Below are 17,433 nucleotides of genomic sequence, written 5' to 3' on the forward strand. Positions count from 1 at the left end.
TATGAATGGCAAATCTATGAACCTGGCATTTTTAACCCACAAAACCGAAGCAGGCATATAAAAAACTGTGTAATTAAGGTTATCTGCCCTCATTTAATATTGAACAGTGATTATTCATTTTAACTTTGGAACCCCAGCTCATCATAATTACTTTCTCACCAGATCATTGAACTGACCATTAGATTGGCTGACCAAGCCTATTAAAGAGTTGCCCAGTTGCGTAACTAACCAGTTTAGTGAATCGACCTTTTGGAGCCATGATAAGCCATGTTATTTTCTTTTCTAGCTCTTTTAGAACTGATGGATCATTTAAACCATGAACTGACTGATTAATTATTTATCTCATTTTTTGAGCATCAATCCATCAAAGAAAAAAACCTAACCCCAAAACTGGAATTAAGAACCTGAAAGGGCCTGCAAGACAGAACTATTCCGCCGGGCCTTTGGTTGAGGCAGCAGACATCCTTATTTCCATCTGCTTGGCCTCCCTGACCTGTCACGATGCTATATTATCTTAATATATTATTCCATCTCTGGGTCTACTGCTGTACTGATATATAAAATGCATCCAGTGGAGACCGCTGCCTGTGGCATATATACTATTTGTTTTATTATATTTTATGGTTTTAGCTTGTAGTTTTAATTATTGTAAGTTTTGGTAACTGAGCCCGCTTGCGGGCAGGACCGGATCTACATGTTTTTTGAGAGGGGGGGGAATTAAAAATGGCACCCCGTTATGGGTCCATTCTACCTTATGGGCCCATAGAATAGAATGGACTCCATACCCAATTTGGCACCCCCCCTCCAGTGGTGCCCAGGTCAAGCACCTCCCTCTGCTCCCCCTAGATCCGGCCCTGCTTGCGGGAAAGGGTGGAATACAAATTAACAATAAATAAATATAATAAAAAGGTTAAAGTACATTAAGGACCAATTTTTTTTTTTAAAAAAAACCAAAATAAAATTATAACCAAAAATACATGTATTTGTTACAGAAAGTTAAAAGCATTTAGGGGCCCATTACCTCCTTACTTAATCCATTAACTCAGAGGTCTCAACCCTTTTTGAGCACCTCTGGAATTCTGACAAGCAGTGATGGGTGTATGTTTTGACTGTTTACCACCATCAAATTATAGTTGTATAGATCAACTGCTATAATTATTTAACAGTATTTTTAAAAACTCCTTGGTGCTCAGCAAAAAGCCAACCAGAAGAGCCAGGTTCATGAACTTTCCAGAAATCTAAAAGGCAAAAGTCCTGGTGTAAATCCACATACATCTGCATTTCAATAATACTTTTTGTTGGCATAGCTGATGTTGAAGTAGGAGCCCTTTTACAAAAAGCATTCTCACTGGAAGGAGAGCGGAGAATCCCTCTTCCATGATGGGGCTTGTCACTCTAGATTTGTAAGTCTGTGTATGAAAATGAATTAGCTGAAACTTTTGGGGGGGGGGGGTTTGCATGATATGCATTACTTGCTTTTCTTATTAGACAGCAGGAATAAACCAGTGCATCTATGTTTATACAATACAAACTTTATATACAGTACAAACTTTAGGTACATTTAGCAGTGGACAAAGCTTTTGTAGTATGTGGCCACTGCAGGTGGTTCATTTTGGCTAATCGACATACTGTAGAAGTGTAACCTCATCAGCCATCAGATCAACCAGTAAAATTGATATGTGTTTGTACTTATTTTTACATTTTATTTTACTTCATTTATAGCCCGCCTTTCTAGCCGGCATTCAAAGGTACATTACAAAATACAGAAGACAATTCAATCAGACAACAAAGGCCTCCAATAAATCATGCAATCCAACTCTATGATTCTGTGACTAGGATTTCAGAACAGGGCAGTGTAGACAATGATTAAAAAAAACCCAGATTTACATCAAAAATAAATGTATATCACCCTGACCTGGATAGCTCAGGCAAGCCAGATCTCGTCAGATCTCAGAAGCTAAGCAGGGCCAGCCCTAGCTAGTATTTAGATGGGAGACCTCCAAGGAATACCAGGGTTGTGATGCAGAGGCAGGCAATGGCAAGCCACCTCTGAATGTCATTTTGCCTTCAAGCCCCACTAGGGGTCACCAGAACTCAGCTTGACTTGATGGCAAAAGAAGAAATAAGACCCAGTCTCACGTCAGCAGGATGAATGAATGCTGAGGCCTGAACCAGCGGCCTTTGGAGAAGTTCTGTTGGTCACTGTGGCATACCACTGAGACATTCCACTGTCTGTAGCAGTAGAAAAGAACAAGCGTCCAGTAGCACCTTAAGGACTTAACAACATTTGTAGCGGGGTATGAGCTTCTGTGAGTCACTGCTCACTTCTTTAGATAGAGCTAGAATCTGAGTCCATCTGTCCTTATAATTGGAGAGCAGAGCGATTTTGGATGTCGAATGATGATAGCAGGCATGATTGGATTAGGTGTGGTATGCAGAGGTGTGGAGAAATCAGCAACTGAATCATTGATCATTTTTAGATGCTATGAAGAAACTTAAAGAGTCAAGAGGCTCCATTCATGTACTAGGACCATTGGTCCCCGCAGTAGGAAGCACTATAAAAGCCTCAAAGAAGCCCAACAATTCAGTGCTTTGTCCTGGTGTCAAGTTGCACCTTTAAAACCAACAAAGTTTTATTCAGAACGTAAGTTTTTGTGTGCCTGATCATCTGAAGAAGTGTGCTTTCAGCACATGAAAGCTTACGTTCTGAATAAAACTTTGTTGGTCTTAAAGGTGCAACTTGACTCCTGCTTTGTTCAGCTGCTTCAGACCAACACGGCTGCCCACTTGGATTTGTTTTGGTGTGCTGAGCTTCCTTTCTGTCTTCCTAACTGCACCTGAGCTTGTAGCTCCTGTCTACCAATCTGATATAGTCTCAGCTTCTGCTTTTACAATACTGAGAGCTTTAGGCTTTCTTCTGATTCTGGATCCTTCTTGATGACTGAGAGTTGGGGGTGTCTGTCTATTGCCACATTCTTATCCTGCTGTGCATAATTCCTTCATCCTGGACTTTATCCACTTGGTCTTGGTTTTTGTTCTTGATTATTGTGAGCATGGAATCGATCCCTGGATCTCCATCAATATTATCCCTGGTCCTGGCTGGCACCCATGACCTTGGCACTGCCATACACATACTGCACTGCTGTCAGTTCCCATTCTGTGGGTAAGACAGACTTGGGGCTCTTTAACACTGACTGAGCACTGACAATCAAATATCAAACCATGCAGGATATGAATCAATCCTTAAAGTTCTGTGGCCCAATTTTATGTATTATTTATTCCACCTTTCAATCTACAGAGTGGCTCTTGAGAATCAAAATCTACATTTGGTATGAAGGCCCAATAAAAGGAAGTAAATTTCTTAGACATTAAGTAAGGAAATCATTGCACAAGACTTGGTCTGAGGTCAAAAATCAAGTGTACAGATATACTCCCAAATGGCTTTCTCCGGTGGAAGCGTCGGTCCAACCAAATCTTTTTAGTTGGGAAGATAATTATACCTACGAATGTTTATTAGATGTTAAGCAACACCTGAATATCGATGAAATCCCCAGAATGGATTGGTGGCTTAAAACGCAAATTAAGTCAAGGTATAAGGTGGATAAGAGATTAGGCTTTCCGAAAAAATTGAATTAATTCGACTGTATTATATTGGAATCAGATCGAAAATTGATTTCTAGATTTTATAATTGGCTATTGGAATGAAGATGCAAGATGAAAATGTAAAGGTAAATTGGGTTAAATGGATGCAAGAATTCGGCTATACTATTGAATTAAATGAATGGGAGAAAATATGGAAGGAAAATTTAAAATTGACAAAATCCTCGTTACTTAAAGAAAATTTGTACAAGATGGTTTACCGTTGGTACTATACCCCTGAAAGGCTTTCCAAAGCCTTCCCAAACGTATCTGACGAATGTTGGAAGTGTAGAAAGATGAAAGGCTCGCTATACCACATGTGGTGGAAATGCGATTTAGCAAAAAAGTATTGGGTGCAAATATCTCTCTGGTGCCAAGAGATGCTAAAAATGAGAATCCCTCATGTACCAGAATTATACTTATTAAATATTTGCAAAATCGCTATTCCAAAACCCCCCAAAAAGTTATTACTCCATGTTACTATAGCAAGGATTTTGTATGCTAAATACTGGAAAACGCAGCAAATACCGAACAAAAATGAATTTTTGTGCAAATTACTTGAAGCAGCTGAAATGGATATGTTAACGTGTAGGTTAAAAGGAGGAAATGTGGAAGAGTGCGAAGAAACTTGGAGTCCTATGTATTTATGGGCTAAACAACTGGGTTTTGAAATGACAGGAAAATATTAATGATCTTAGTTTTTAGTTCATTCGCTCCGTTAGATGTTAATGTTGATGTGTATTATGTGCGTATATCTGTTTGTATGGTTTGTTGTTTTGTCAAATTCTTATTAATAAAAATAAAACCTTAAATTAAAAAAAAAGGAATCAAAATCTACTATGCATAATTAAAATGTAATATGTGTGTGCTTCTAGGAGGGATTCTCAACCAACCTGGATCCAGACATGATGGTAGGCTCCTTGGTTGCGACCTGCACTCCTGCTGATCTTTGTTTGGAAGACTTGCTTCAGTCTCAGATATGTGGAGGGAAATCACTGATGGGTTGAAGAGAGGGACATGCTGCCAGTGACCAGGTGTGAAGTTCAACAAATGCTGCTGTTGGTGGTAATTACAGAACCTATTCTGATGCCCACCACAAAGTGAGGGAGCTGCCAGCGTGTCAAGCTGAACTGCGGTTCAAAGAGAGCTGCCTATGGTTGGCCTGTATTTTAGCTGGTGATGTGGGCATGAGGTAATGCCATCAAATAGCACTGTTGTTGAGAAGTGGAAAATGTACTGCTGTATCAGACACATGCTGAGAGGTCATTCATGAGCATGCCAGCCATTGATACATCAAATGAATGATGCATGAGCGGAACCAAGCCTGAGGTGGCCCCAAAAGGTACATCAGGACCACTTTGAGATCATTACGAAGAGCCCTGCTGAATCAGTGGTCCATCTAGTCCAACATCCTGTCTCACACTGTGGCCAACCAGTTCTTCTGGAGGCCGACAAAAGGGCATAAAAGCTAAGGGCCTTCCTTTCATGGTGCCTCCTGGAACTGGGATTCAGAGGCTGACTACCTGAATGTGAAGATTCTCTTTAGTCACCATGGCTAGCACCTACTGATAAATCTATCCTCCATGAATCTGATGCTCTTTTAAAGATATCTATGCCTGTGACCATCACTGCATCCTTTGGGAGAGAATTCCACATTTTAATCATTCTGTGTAAAGAAGTATTTCCTTTTGTCCATCCTGAGTGTAGTAGCCGAGAGGCCACCTTCCAGTTCATGTTCTGCCACCTTCACCTTCTGTGGCAGAAAATTTAAATGAAGCAGTGTTCCATCTGAAGGTACAAATTGAAAAAAAAATCCAATACCATTACCCTCAGTTTCAGTACCAGCTTACCCTCATTTCCCCCCAAAGTAATGGATAAAATATATTTATTTCATTTCACCTTTATATTTTATTTCACCTTTCTGAGACTTAGCAGATAAAATATTTTTTAAAAATTCTATCAACATAAGACATCCAGTAAACAACGCAGTAGGCCTTAGATTGCAAAATCAGAAACAATACAAACAAAACCCCCTAAGCAGGGCTTTTTTTAAGCAGGAACACACAGGACGGCGGTTCCAGCTGGCTTGGTGTCAGGGGGTGTGGCTTAATATGCAAATGTGTTCCCTAAGGCATTACATATAATACATATTAGTACACACAGGAAGTGATGTCAGCACATTTGCAGAGACCTTTCCCAACCTTGTTAGCCCTCCCTCTAGCTAGTTGCCATATAGGGTAACCAGCCTCCAGATTGCACCTGGAGATCTTCCCAAATTACAGTTGATTTCCAGACTGCAGAGCACTTTCTCTGGAGAAAATGCAGGTTTGGAGGGCAGACTATAGGGTATACTATGGAATCCAGAAGAAACAGAAGTTTTAGAATCTCAGCCCATGCCCACAGAGATTTGTCTTTCCCACCCCCAAACTCCATTGTCTCCTGGCTGTGACCCTGAATATCCAGGAATTTATCAAAACACAGATAGCGACCCTAGGGGGCCTGGAAACCTGGTTTTTAATTTGTTGTTTATAGGCCACCCTTATTTACAAAAGTAGAAAATGTAGTAAAAGCACGATGATGCATGCAATAAACATTGTTACATTCCTACTTTGGCCACCAAATGAGAAGGGAGCACTCACTGGAGAAGATCTTGATGCTGGGAAAGACAGAAGGCAAAAGAAGATGGGGACGGCAAAAGATGAGATGGCTGGACAACGTAACTAACACGAATTTGAGCAGACTTCGGAAGATGGTAGAAGACAGGAGGGCCTGGTGTGACTTTGAGGGTCGCAAAGAGTTGGACTCGACTGTGCAACTGAACAACAACATTCCTACTCCTTTATAAAAATGACTCCTCACCTATTCAACTATGCTATAGTTCTAACCAATGTTCCCTCTAAGCTGCAGTCTTGTGAGCAAACATTCCACTTTGTGAGCTACTAGCATTAAACTTGTGAGCTACTGCATCAATTAAGTATGCTCTGGGGTCATCCTTCCTGAGCTAAGACAAAAAATGCGTGAGCCAGAGGCTAAAAATCTGTGAGCTAACTCATCTTAGAGGGAGCACTGGTTCTAACCCCTTTATAAAGTTGACTTCTTAAAACATTTCTGTGTGGATTATGCTGGGAAGTGACAGTTACAAGTTTTATACATGTAAGATTTTGTAAAGAGGTTAGAATTGCAGCGTAGTAGAATAGGTGAGGAGGTCACTTTTATATATAATGGATGCTTGGGTTTGTTTTTTAAAGCATCTGCTTGGCATGTAGAAGGTCCCAGGTTCAAACCGCAGCAACTCCAGTTAAAAGTATCAGGTAGGCGGTGATGTGAAAGACCTCAGACTGAGACCCTGGAGAGCTGCTGCCAGCCTTAGGCAATACAGATTCGATGGATTAATAGTCTGATTCAGTGTAAAACAGCTTCATGTATGCATTCCCTTCATGGACACATTTATAATAGATTCAAGGCGTGAAATGACGTCACCGTCCTGACGTCACCGTACCGGTTTGCTCCCACAGGAAAGCTTTTTCCTCTCGCAGATTCCCCCTCAGTTGTCATGGCGATTAGGCGCTGAGATGCAGCCACTCATTTATTCGGTTCACGTCCCTTAATTTTTTTTTTTTAAATGCCTTTCTTTAAGTAGGTCGTGGCCACCGGACTCTTATCAAAGTCACTCAAGGGATTTTTCCTCATTTTTCACCCCCTCTCCCCCACACCTAAGTCTCGCGATGGCAGCGGCCCGTTAAAAAAAAACGAACCGGATTCGAAGAAATGCGTACCATAGAGACCGAAGGAAATCAGAGCGTCGCGCAGCCTCAGGTCTGAAACAGAAAGCAGAGCCGTTCTGCCCGGCCTCGGCTCGTCTGTTCTTTCCCCCTCAGGGAAAGACCGCGCCTTCCTGTCAGAACTCGCGGGGGCGTGGCTTGACCGCGCGAGAGCGCGTGGGCGGCCGGCGCGTGCGTGTCGCGTGCGTCCTGCAGTTCCCGGCCTCCCCCGCGCGCTCCCTCCTTCGCTCAACTCCCCCTCCTCCCCGCACACCCCCCCTTCTTCCCGAGCCGGTCTCCCTGTGAAGACGCCAAAATGGCGGCCAGTAACTACTACGGGTTTGCAGCCGGCGCCGTCGCCGGCCCTCAATACAGGTACGAGAGGGAGGCGGTCGCCCTCAGTCTCGTGAGGCCGGGAAGGGGCTTCAGAGGCTCAATAAGATTGGGAGGGAGAGAGGGAAAAAGGGGTGGCCTGGCCTGAGTGGCCGCGACAACAGCCCTGTGAGGTAGGCCGCTTCCAAAACGAGTCCCTCCCTTCTGAGACGCGGGGGGGGGGCGGGGCTGAGAAGAGCAGCCGTCAGATTTGTGGCACCTTTCAAGCCCGCGAGCCCCTTCTGTGGCTTTGGCGAGGAAGACCACCATTTCTCGTCATCGTAACCAGTGTTCCCTCTAAGCTGCAGGGTCTTGTGAGCAAAAATTCTACTTTGTGAGTTACTGGCATTAAAGTTGTGAGCTACTGCATAAATTATTGTGCTCTGGGGTCATCCTTTCTGAGCTAAGACAAAAATCTGTGAGCTGGAGCCTGAAAATCTGTGAACTAGCTCATGCTAACTCAGTTTAGAGGGAACACTGATCGTAACCCGCCTCTTCGGGGCGCACTTGTCTAAATTCGTGAGCAGTCCTTGGCAGATGATGTCAAATAAGGTCAAGTGGCCCGTTTCAAAGGTTGTGTAAAGCATTTCCCTTGCATTGCCTTCCAAATTGTAGGATAACTCCTGTGAAGTAGACCAGCGTATTACAGTTATCCCTTTATTTATTTCATTTCCTAGAACCATAGAGTTGAAAGGGATCTCCAGGGTCATCTAGTCCAACCCTCTGCACAATGCAGGAAATTCACAAAGACCTCCCCCCAAATTCACAGGATCCGCTTTCTGTCAGATGGCCATCTAGCCTCTGTTTTAAAACCTCCAAGGAAGGAGAGCCCATCAAATGTGTTGTGTATATTTATGTGTTTTATCCTGCCCTTTGTCCATGGTAGGTGTGTTTAGGGTTAACAAGAAATAATCTTATGTGGTAGTTTAAGGGATGCTCTCGTATGTGTTTTGTTGGTTATCATGACAATTTAAGATAGTATGTTAGTATTTTGCGTTGCTCCTCAGTTCTGTCTGCGATGGGTAAGTAGGAGGAGCATTGCTGATACTGCCTTACTGTAATCCTGACAACAATCCTGCTGGGTAGGCTTGCGTTTTTATACTGTACCTGACATTGTTAGGAGGATCCTGAATTAAGGTCAAACTTGTAAGTGTGATAAAGCATATTTCAGGAGCTCAGAGGACCTTACATGATGTAGTGGGCATCATTATGTCTGCCCTGCAAGGTAGTCCAGGATTGCAGGGATAGACAAATAATGGGCAGTACCCTTTCCTGATTGTGGATAGTGGATTAAACTGAAAAGTAGTCTTCGGTAGATAATAGCACCATGTAATTCTAGATAGCATGTTGAGCACTTTTCATCTATTCTCCTTACAACAACCTTGAAAGATAGGCCAGGGTTAATTATGCAAATTATGTGTGGGATGATGATGAATGAACCTCCGAACACTTCATGGGTTGTAAAAGTATTTTTATGCGTTATTTTGAATATTCTCACGACCAGCCCTCTAAGGTAGTTCAGCTTTGTGAGAAACCTTTTCATATGGACGGAGCTGAAATAGAAATGACATTCCATGGAGCAAGTTTTCAAAGTATTCTGATGTGTTGTGTATACTTATATTTTCAAACAACTAAACTGCCTTGGTAGTCCTCACAACAGATGAGCAAGGTTAGCTTGTGTATCTACTGACACCCTCTACATTGCAAGAGGGAATGGGAAGGTGCTGAGAGAATAAGGCTTCTCAAATCTGTGGTATCCTTAGAGGGCTTTGTATGTGTGATCTCCTAATCTTTCTTTGAAAGGTAGCTCAGCTTTGACTGCTAGGGTCAGTGATACTGAGGTTGAGAAGTAGAGCTTGACTATTTGGGTGAGTTTATGGCTTTGACGGCCCTGACCTGGATGGCTCAGATTAGCCTGATCTTGCCAGATCTTGGAAGCTAAGCAGGCCTGACCCTGGCAAGTTATTTGGAAGGGCAACCTCCAAGGAATACCGCGATGGTTGTGTCATGGAGGCAGGCACTGGTACCACCTTCGAACGTCTTCCGCCTTGAAAACTCTACAGGATTGCCATAAGTCAGTTGTGACTTGTTGGCAACCCCTCCCACCCCTCCCAACAACAACCACGGAAACCTGCTAGCACAGTCACAGCAGGGATGTGTTCTGAGAACTTCTCGTTCCGCTGTCTTTCTTGTGGCCCTGTATCACCTCATCCCGATAAATATTTTTATGACACCAACTCTGTGTCAGGTGCGACACAGAATATTTATTCAGAATGCATCTGTCCTGGCTCTCTAAAAGTGATGCCCAGCATAGCATTCAATTAGGGGCTTTGGAGCATCAAGAGTATTTCACGGATATCTGTTCATTAATGATTATGATGATCCCATTGGATACATGGACATCATTTATCCCTGTATAGTAGCTAGGAAACTGAGGAAGATCATCTGTGGCTCTGCTTACTGCTTGCTAATCAAAAAAGCTGCTCTGGTGGGCACATGATAGAGGGCCTTTTCAGTGGCAGGCCCAACTTCTCCAGGGAGGAGCACCTGGCCAGCTCACTTTCGGTCTGCCTCCTGAAGATGGTTTTATTTAGGACTGCATCTGACTAATTTGGTTTTTATTTATTGGTAGTCCTAATTGGAGATTTTAAATTGCGGTATTTTAATTGTTATTTTATACGTATTGAAAGCTGACTTGCGTTCTGTAAAATGGAAATGCAGATAATAACGATTTTCAATAAATAAACATTTGGTCCCTGAGGCTGTTTGCTGCAGGTGAGATTCTTCTTTTCTCAGGTTTTAGCTTTTCTGTATTGTGTTTGGATGAAGCTTGGGGGGTGTATTAGAGATGGGCATGGATCGTTGGGTTCCCTGAATTGGTGGTTCAGTTCATTTTGTGTTTTGTTTAAATTTCCTGAAGAATTTGTGGTTCGTTGGTTCATTCTGTTTAGGAAGGCATAGGATGGCCCCCGAGTGGACTAAAAATGCCAAACTTGTGGCAAACTCTTCAGCGGGCTCTCCTCTATCTTATCCCTGAGTTTGGTGCAAATTGGATTTTGGGGGGCTGGACTACAGCCTTCCAAAGCAGGTGCCGCCAGTAAATTGCTCTTAGGAGTATGTCAAACTGGTGAAAGAAAGGGTCAGTTTCACCCCCAGGAAGCTTGGAAACTGACTAGAAGCGGCAGTTCCACTCTCCCCAGCCCCTGCCCTTCTGTTCAGTTTCCAGTGAAACTGATTAGAAGCCGCAGGGGGCTAAGGGGGAGTGGTGCGGCCACTTCTAGTCAGTTTCACTGGAAACTGACCAGAAGCATGTGGGCCTGGGGAGAATGTAGCTGCCGCTTCTAGTAAATTTCACTGGAAACTGACTAGAAGTGCAGGGGCTGGGGAATCATACTGGTACTGGATTGCCTGGAAAAAAAGAGCAAATGACATGCCAAGAAAAAAGGCTGGTTTGTGGATCCATGGGATCAGATGAACCAGTTCAGAACGAACCACGAATTGGCCATTTTTAGCACGAATCATGATTCACGGTTCGGTTCATGCCCATCCTTAGGGCTGTGACCAGGAGTGTATTGGGGCTTCATGGTTCACCTCTCATGCCCTGAACCGCTTTGCCACTGCTCCCAATATTTACCATGTAAGTGGCAAGCTGCAGTGGCAAGCTTCGCGTGCGTGGTTGTGTTTGTCAACTATTGTTAACCACAGCCCTGCAAGGAAGGCTGACCCCCACATTGTACCTGGAATATGGGGGAGGGGATAAAGCAGAGAGCTGGAAGTCTTGAATGCAAGCATGGCTTGACACTGAAGGGTAATACCAGAGGAGTCACAGTGTTGAAACCAGATAAACAAGAACAGCCAATGTGAAATATAAAGTAAAGACACAATCAAAAAATATATTTTATAATAATTATTCTTAATGTTACAAATGTAGTAATCAGTACAAAAATATAGTAGTTTAGTCTGGTATCAATAAAACATTTTAAAAAAGAAACCCTTACAAGGAAAAAAGTCCTGGAACAGTTTTTAAGTCAAGTTAATCATGATCTGCACAGTGTCTGACGCTCAAACAAAAACTGTACAGTGTCCAAAACACAAATGAGACATGGCTTCTGGTTGGCTCCCAGGTTTTGGCGGTTAGGTCCCTTCTTCAGTAAAGGTCCCTTCAGTACAGCATCAAACTGACAGTTAAGTTCAAGTAATCTCTCCAATTTAAGCAATAAGACTTTAAACATCAACTTGTGCTCACAATCTCTCTCTGCATTGTACACGGAATATGGAGGAGAGGGATAAAGCAGAGAGCTGGAGCTCTTGCCAGTGTGACTGCATTTACCTGGCTTGACAAACATAACTGCCTTTTCCTGGCATTCTTTTTCCCCTTCTTGGCTCTCTCCCTCTTCTGACTACTCTTCTAACTCTCATAATCATTAAGGTAAAAGTAGTCCCGTGTGCAAGCACCGGGTTGTTACCGACCCATAGGGGTGACGTCACATCAGGACATTTTCAGGGGGTGGTTTGCCATTGCCTTCCCCAGTTGTCTACACTTTCCCTCCAGCAAACTGGGTACTCATTTTACTGACCTTGGAAAGACCGAAGGCTGAGTCGGCCTTGAGCCGGCTACCTGAACTTAGCGTCCTCCAGGATTGAACTAAGGTCATGAGCAGAGCTTGGACTGCAGTACTGCAGCTTTACCACTCTGCACCACGGGGCTCCTTCAAAATAATAGCTTCCTTTTAAAGTGGTGTTGCACCCATCCTGGTTTCCTCCTTCTCTTCTGACACCCTGATGCATTTTCCCCATGGCCGTTTCGATTCCCTTTACCTGCCCCTTCTTCTGATTGAGGCTATGCTCATCCCATCTTCTGCTCCCCTCAATAAGTGCCTGAGAAAGGTACCTTCCAAATGACCCTCTGCTCTTTGGGCTCTGCCTTGTTCAGCTGACCCACAGGATGGAATTCCTCACCAAAGCATACTTTTTCTTTCCCCCTTTCTTTGAAATAGCTGTTTTATTCATATGCAAGCAGAGGCTTAGACCAGGGGTGTCAAACAGGTGGTCCAGAGGCCAAATCAGGCCCCCGGAGGGCTCCTATCAGGCCCCTGAGCAACTGACTGTCCTCTGCTTCCTTCTCCCTATATCTTGCTTCCTTCTGCATAACAGTTTGCTTTGAAAGGCTTGCTCAATTGCACAGAAGCTACAGAGCACACCCTCTATTTTTTCCATTGACTGAGGCTCGTCCCTTGAGGAGGAAGGGGGGGGAGGCACAGCTTGTTTCTCCAGACTCTCTCACTGGCACAGCAGAGCAACTGAGCCAAGCCTCTTTTCTTTCTATTGGCTGAGGCTGCTCCCCATCCTGGTCCCCTGGGGAAGGAAGGAAAGAGCCAGAACTTCCTTTGCCCAGTTCCTTGGTTCCCATGGGAGAAATACAAAGAAAGCACCTTTAATGAGTGCTAACATTTTAAGCATGTTTTTAAGTTTTTTTAAAAAAATATATATTTGTGTTTGTCTGTGTCCTTTATAAAGTTATTTCTCTTATACCTAATCCTAAATAGGTACACACATGGCTCGGCCCAACCCAACATGGCCTGGCTCAACAAGGTCTCATTTATGTCAGATCCGTCCATCATAACAGTTTGACACCCCTGGCTTAGACTTTATTTTAAACAGAGAGAACAATATGGATCAGCACTTTGCTTATTTAATTACTGGTATGTTTCCTTTTTCCAAAAAATGTGCTTGAGTACCCTGCAGAATACATGATTCTCTTCCCTCCGCAAACGTGCATGGGCACACACACACATATATAGGAGCCAGTTTGGTGTAGTGGTTAAGTGCATGGACTCTTATCTGGGAGAACCGGGTTTGATTCCTCACTCCTCCACTTGCACCTGCTGGAATGGCCTTGGGTTAGCCATAGCTCTGGCAGAGGTTGTCCTTGAAAGGGCAGCCGCTGTGAGAGCCCTCTCCAGCCCCACCCACCTCACAGGGTGTCTGTTGTGGGGGGAAGAAGATATAGGAGATTGTAAACCGCTCTGAGTCTCTGATTCAGAGAGAAGGGTGGGGTATAAATCTGCAATTCTTCTTCTAAATCCATTTAAGAAAAGCAGATAAGTTGTGAACAGGGGTCTGAAAGGATGCAAACCAGCAGATTAAAAAAAAACACCCCACCCCCAACCAATTTACAACATTGTTTTGTTGTTGTTCAGTCGAGTCTGACTCTTTGCGACCCCATGGACAAAGTTACGCCAGGCCCTCACTGTCCATGGGGTTTTCTTGGCAAGGATGCTGGAGTGGGTTGCCATTTCCTTCTTCAGTGGATCGCATTTTGTCTGGGATCCCAGCTGTGGCCTTTCCATCTTGGGTGGCCCTGCATGGCATAGCCCACAGCCCCACTGAACTGCTCAAGCCCTCTCGCCACGTCAAGGCAGTAATCCATGAGAGAGAACAACATCGTTGGATGACATCAAAAGCAACACATGGTAGGGATATTCCCCCCCCCCCCTCAAATATACTAGATACACTTGCAACTAACTTCAGTACCCTTGTTATCTCCATGAAACATAGCAAAATGCAGCAAAAAGTAAAAACCTTTTCTTATATTAGTAGTCCTAGGATATCAGTTAGTTGGCAATCTGAAATCTCTGTAAATTACTTTCTGGTGTGTCAGATCACCTGTCTATCCTTTCTGTAGATATGGTGGGTGGACACGTGCTCTGACGTTGAAATAAATAGTGTTATTGGGGTTACTGTCCTTAATTCTACATCAGAAACTGGTTTGTGACTGAGGTCTGGTGAATTTTGGCTCCAGCGAAGACAAAGGTTAATTGCAGCTCACACAAAAGTAGGCTTGAAGCTCGACATTAAAAAAACTAAGATCATGGCATCCAGCCCCATCACACCTTGGCAAATAGAAGGGGAAGACGTGGAAGCAGTGACAGACTTCACATTCCTGGGATCCCAGATCACTGCAGATGATGACTATAGCCATGAAATTAAAAGACATTTGCTCCTTGGGAGGACAGCTATGGTGAACCTGGGCAGTATAATAAAAAGTAGAGACATCAGCCTGCCAACAAAAGTCCATATAGTCAAAGCGATGGTATTCCCAGTAGTAATGTATGGCTGTGAGAGTTGGACCATAAGGAAGGACGAGCGCAGAAGAATAGATGCTTTTGAGCTGTGGTGCCGGAGAAGACTCTTGAGAGTCCCTTTGACTGCAAGAAGATCAGATCAGTCAGTCCGAAGGGAAATCAACCCTGACTGTTCCCTGGAATGTCAGATGCTGAAGCTGAAGCTCAAATCCTTTGGCCACCAAATGAGAAGGGAGCACTCCCTGGAGAAGATCCTGATGCTGGGAAAGACAGAAGGCAAAAGAAGAAAGAGTCGGCAAAAGATGAGATGGCTGGACAGCGTTACTGATGCAACTAACATGAATTTGAGCAGGCTTCAGAGGATGGTGGGTCTGGTGTGATTTTGTCCATGGGGTCGCAAAGAGTCGGACTTGACTGCATGACTGAATAACAAACCTTCAGTTATGGGTCCTTCCTGAGGTGTTCCTCAGTTCCCGTACCAAATTATGTGAGCTGGAAATTTTTCAGCAGACATTCCATTTCCAAAATGGATTTTTTTCCCCCAGAAAGTTTTTTGAAATTTTTTCAGATGGCTGTATTTTTTCATGGAAAATTTTCCACCCCGCATAAATAAATATAGTCTCTTTATCTAGAGTTGCCTGAGCTCTTGATCTTCAAGTCAGTCATGTTAGGTAGGCTATTTTTTTTTTCATACATAATGCGGCTGCTATGTTCTTATCCAGCAAGGTTTACATCATCTTTATACATGCTTCTTACTTAGCCATAGTCAATATTATTTACTGCACTGCAATATTATTTACATCCTTGTTCCTTTGCATTCTTGTTTGTTTTTTGTATTGGAAAACTCTAATAAAACGGTAATTACGGACATTAGGTGGGCTGAATGTAAGATATGGAGGATGTGAAACCCCAGTGCTTGTATATGTGCCAGACTTGTACATAGTGTGCTTCACTTTTCTCTCTAAAATTATTTAAGTTTGGGTTGGATAACTTTCTGATTCAGATTTTCCTGAAAAACCTACATCATTGCCTGTGTTCCTTTCATTAAGCTCAACTGCACTCAACTGCTGATGGGGTCTGAACAAGCAGAGACTAACCAGGAGAAGAGTCTCTGGCTCGTGTTGGGTAACTGCATGGAAATGTGGACTGGATTAGCAATATTAGCGGAATGGGCATAGTGAAATGGGCAAAATCTATTCTAGGAATTATGAGAAAAGGAATTGAAAACAAAACAGCCAGTATCCTAATGCCATTGGATAGACTGTGGAGTGGCTGCATTTGGATTACCACATTCAGTTCTGACATCTCTAGGTATACAGGAAATGTGATGGGGGTGAGATAGAGGTTCATAAAATTATGCTTGGGTGGAGACAGTGGGTCTGGAGTTCTCCTTCCTAATTGCAGAGGTTACTTGTTGAAATAGGACAGAAGATCTTAGAGTGAATGAAAGAAAGTGTTTCTGCAGTACGTAATTAACTTAGAATAATAGAATCAGAGTTGAAAGGGACCTCCAGGGTCATCTAGTCCAACCCCCTGCACAATGCAGGAAATTCACAAATACATCCCCAGTGACCCCTGCTCCATGCTCAGAAGACGGCAAAAACTTCCAGGATCTCTTGCCAGTCTGGCCCAGAGAAAAAATTTGGACTGACCACAAAGTGTCAGTCAGTATTACCTTGGATGTGTAAGAAGGGGCCACATGCACCGATGCAACATTTCCTCCCCTCCCTCTCATGATCTGCCTAATTCACCGAATCAGCAGATCTGTCAGATGGCCATCTAGGCTCTGTTTTAAAACTTCCAAGGAAGGAGAGCCTGCCACCTCCTGAGGAAACCTGTTCCTCTGAGGAACAACTCTGACCATCAGGAATTTATTCCTAATGTTTAGCCAGAAATTCTTTTGATTTAATTTCAACCCATTGGCTCTGGTCCGACCTTCTGGGGCAACAGAAAACAATTCTGCACCATCTTCTATTTGACAGCTCTTCAAGTACTAAAAGATGGTGATCATATCACCTCTCAATTGTCTTCTCTCCAGGCTAAACATATCAAGCTTCTTCAATCTTTCCTCATAGGACTTGGTCTGCAGACTCCTCACAATCTTTGTTGGCTCCTCTGAACATGTTCCAGCTTGTCTATATCCTTAAACTGTGGGGCCAAAACTGAACACAATACTCTAGGTGAGGTCTAACCAGAGCAGAGTAAAGCGATACTATCACTTAATGTGATCTGGACACTAATACTTCTGTTGATACAGCCCAAAATTGCATTTGCCTTTTTAGCTACTGCATCACACTGCTGACTCAGATTCATTGTACGGTCCGCTAAGACCCCTAGATCTTGTTCACACATACTACTGCCAAGGCAAGTCTCTCCCATCCTGTAATGACGCTTTTGGTTTTTCCTACCTAAATGTAGAACTTTGCATTTATCCCTGTTGAAATTTATTTTATTTTATTTGTTTTAGCCCAGTTTTCCAGCTTGTCAGGATCATCCTGTCGTTGTCTTCCACTGTATTTGTGACTCCTCCCAGTTTAGTATTGCCTGCAAATTTAATAAGTGTTCCCTCTATTCCT

The 17,433-nt window shown here is 43.4% G+C and overlaps 2 protein-coding genes across 2 annotated transcripts in view; both read left to right on the forward strand.

Annotated features, from left to right (window-relative positions):
- REEP6 (receptor accessory protein 6) overlaps positions 1 to 17,433 on the forward strand; it is a 518,143-nt gene that overhangs the window by 123,526 nt on the left and 377,184 nt on the right. The window lies entirely within an intron of this gene.
- LOC132567045 (zinc finger RNA-binding protein-like) overlaps positions 7,621 to 17,433 on the forward strand; it is a 49,582-nt gene continuing 39,769 nt past the window's right edge. Inside the window, exon 1 of the mRNA XM_060232638.1 lies at positions 7,621 to 7,775. Within this exon, the coding sequence (XP_060088621.1) occupies positions 7,717 to 7,775 (59 nt within the window). The 5' untranslated portion in view covers positions 7,621 to 7,716. The remainder of the gene's footprint in view (positions 7,776 to 17,433) is intronic.

The sequence above is a fragment of the Heteronotia binoei genome, chromosome 2 (assembly GCF_032191835.1).
Source record: "Heteronotia binoei isolate CCM8104 ecotype False Entrance Well chromosome 2, APGP_CSIRO_Hbin_v1, whole genome shotgun sequence".
In the NCBI taxonomy this organism is placed as follows: domain Eukaryota; kingdom Metazoa; phylum Chordata; class Lepidosauria; order Squamata; family Gekkonidae; genus Heteronotia; species Heteronotia binoei.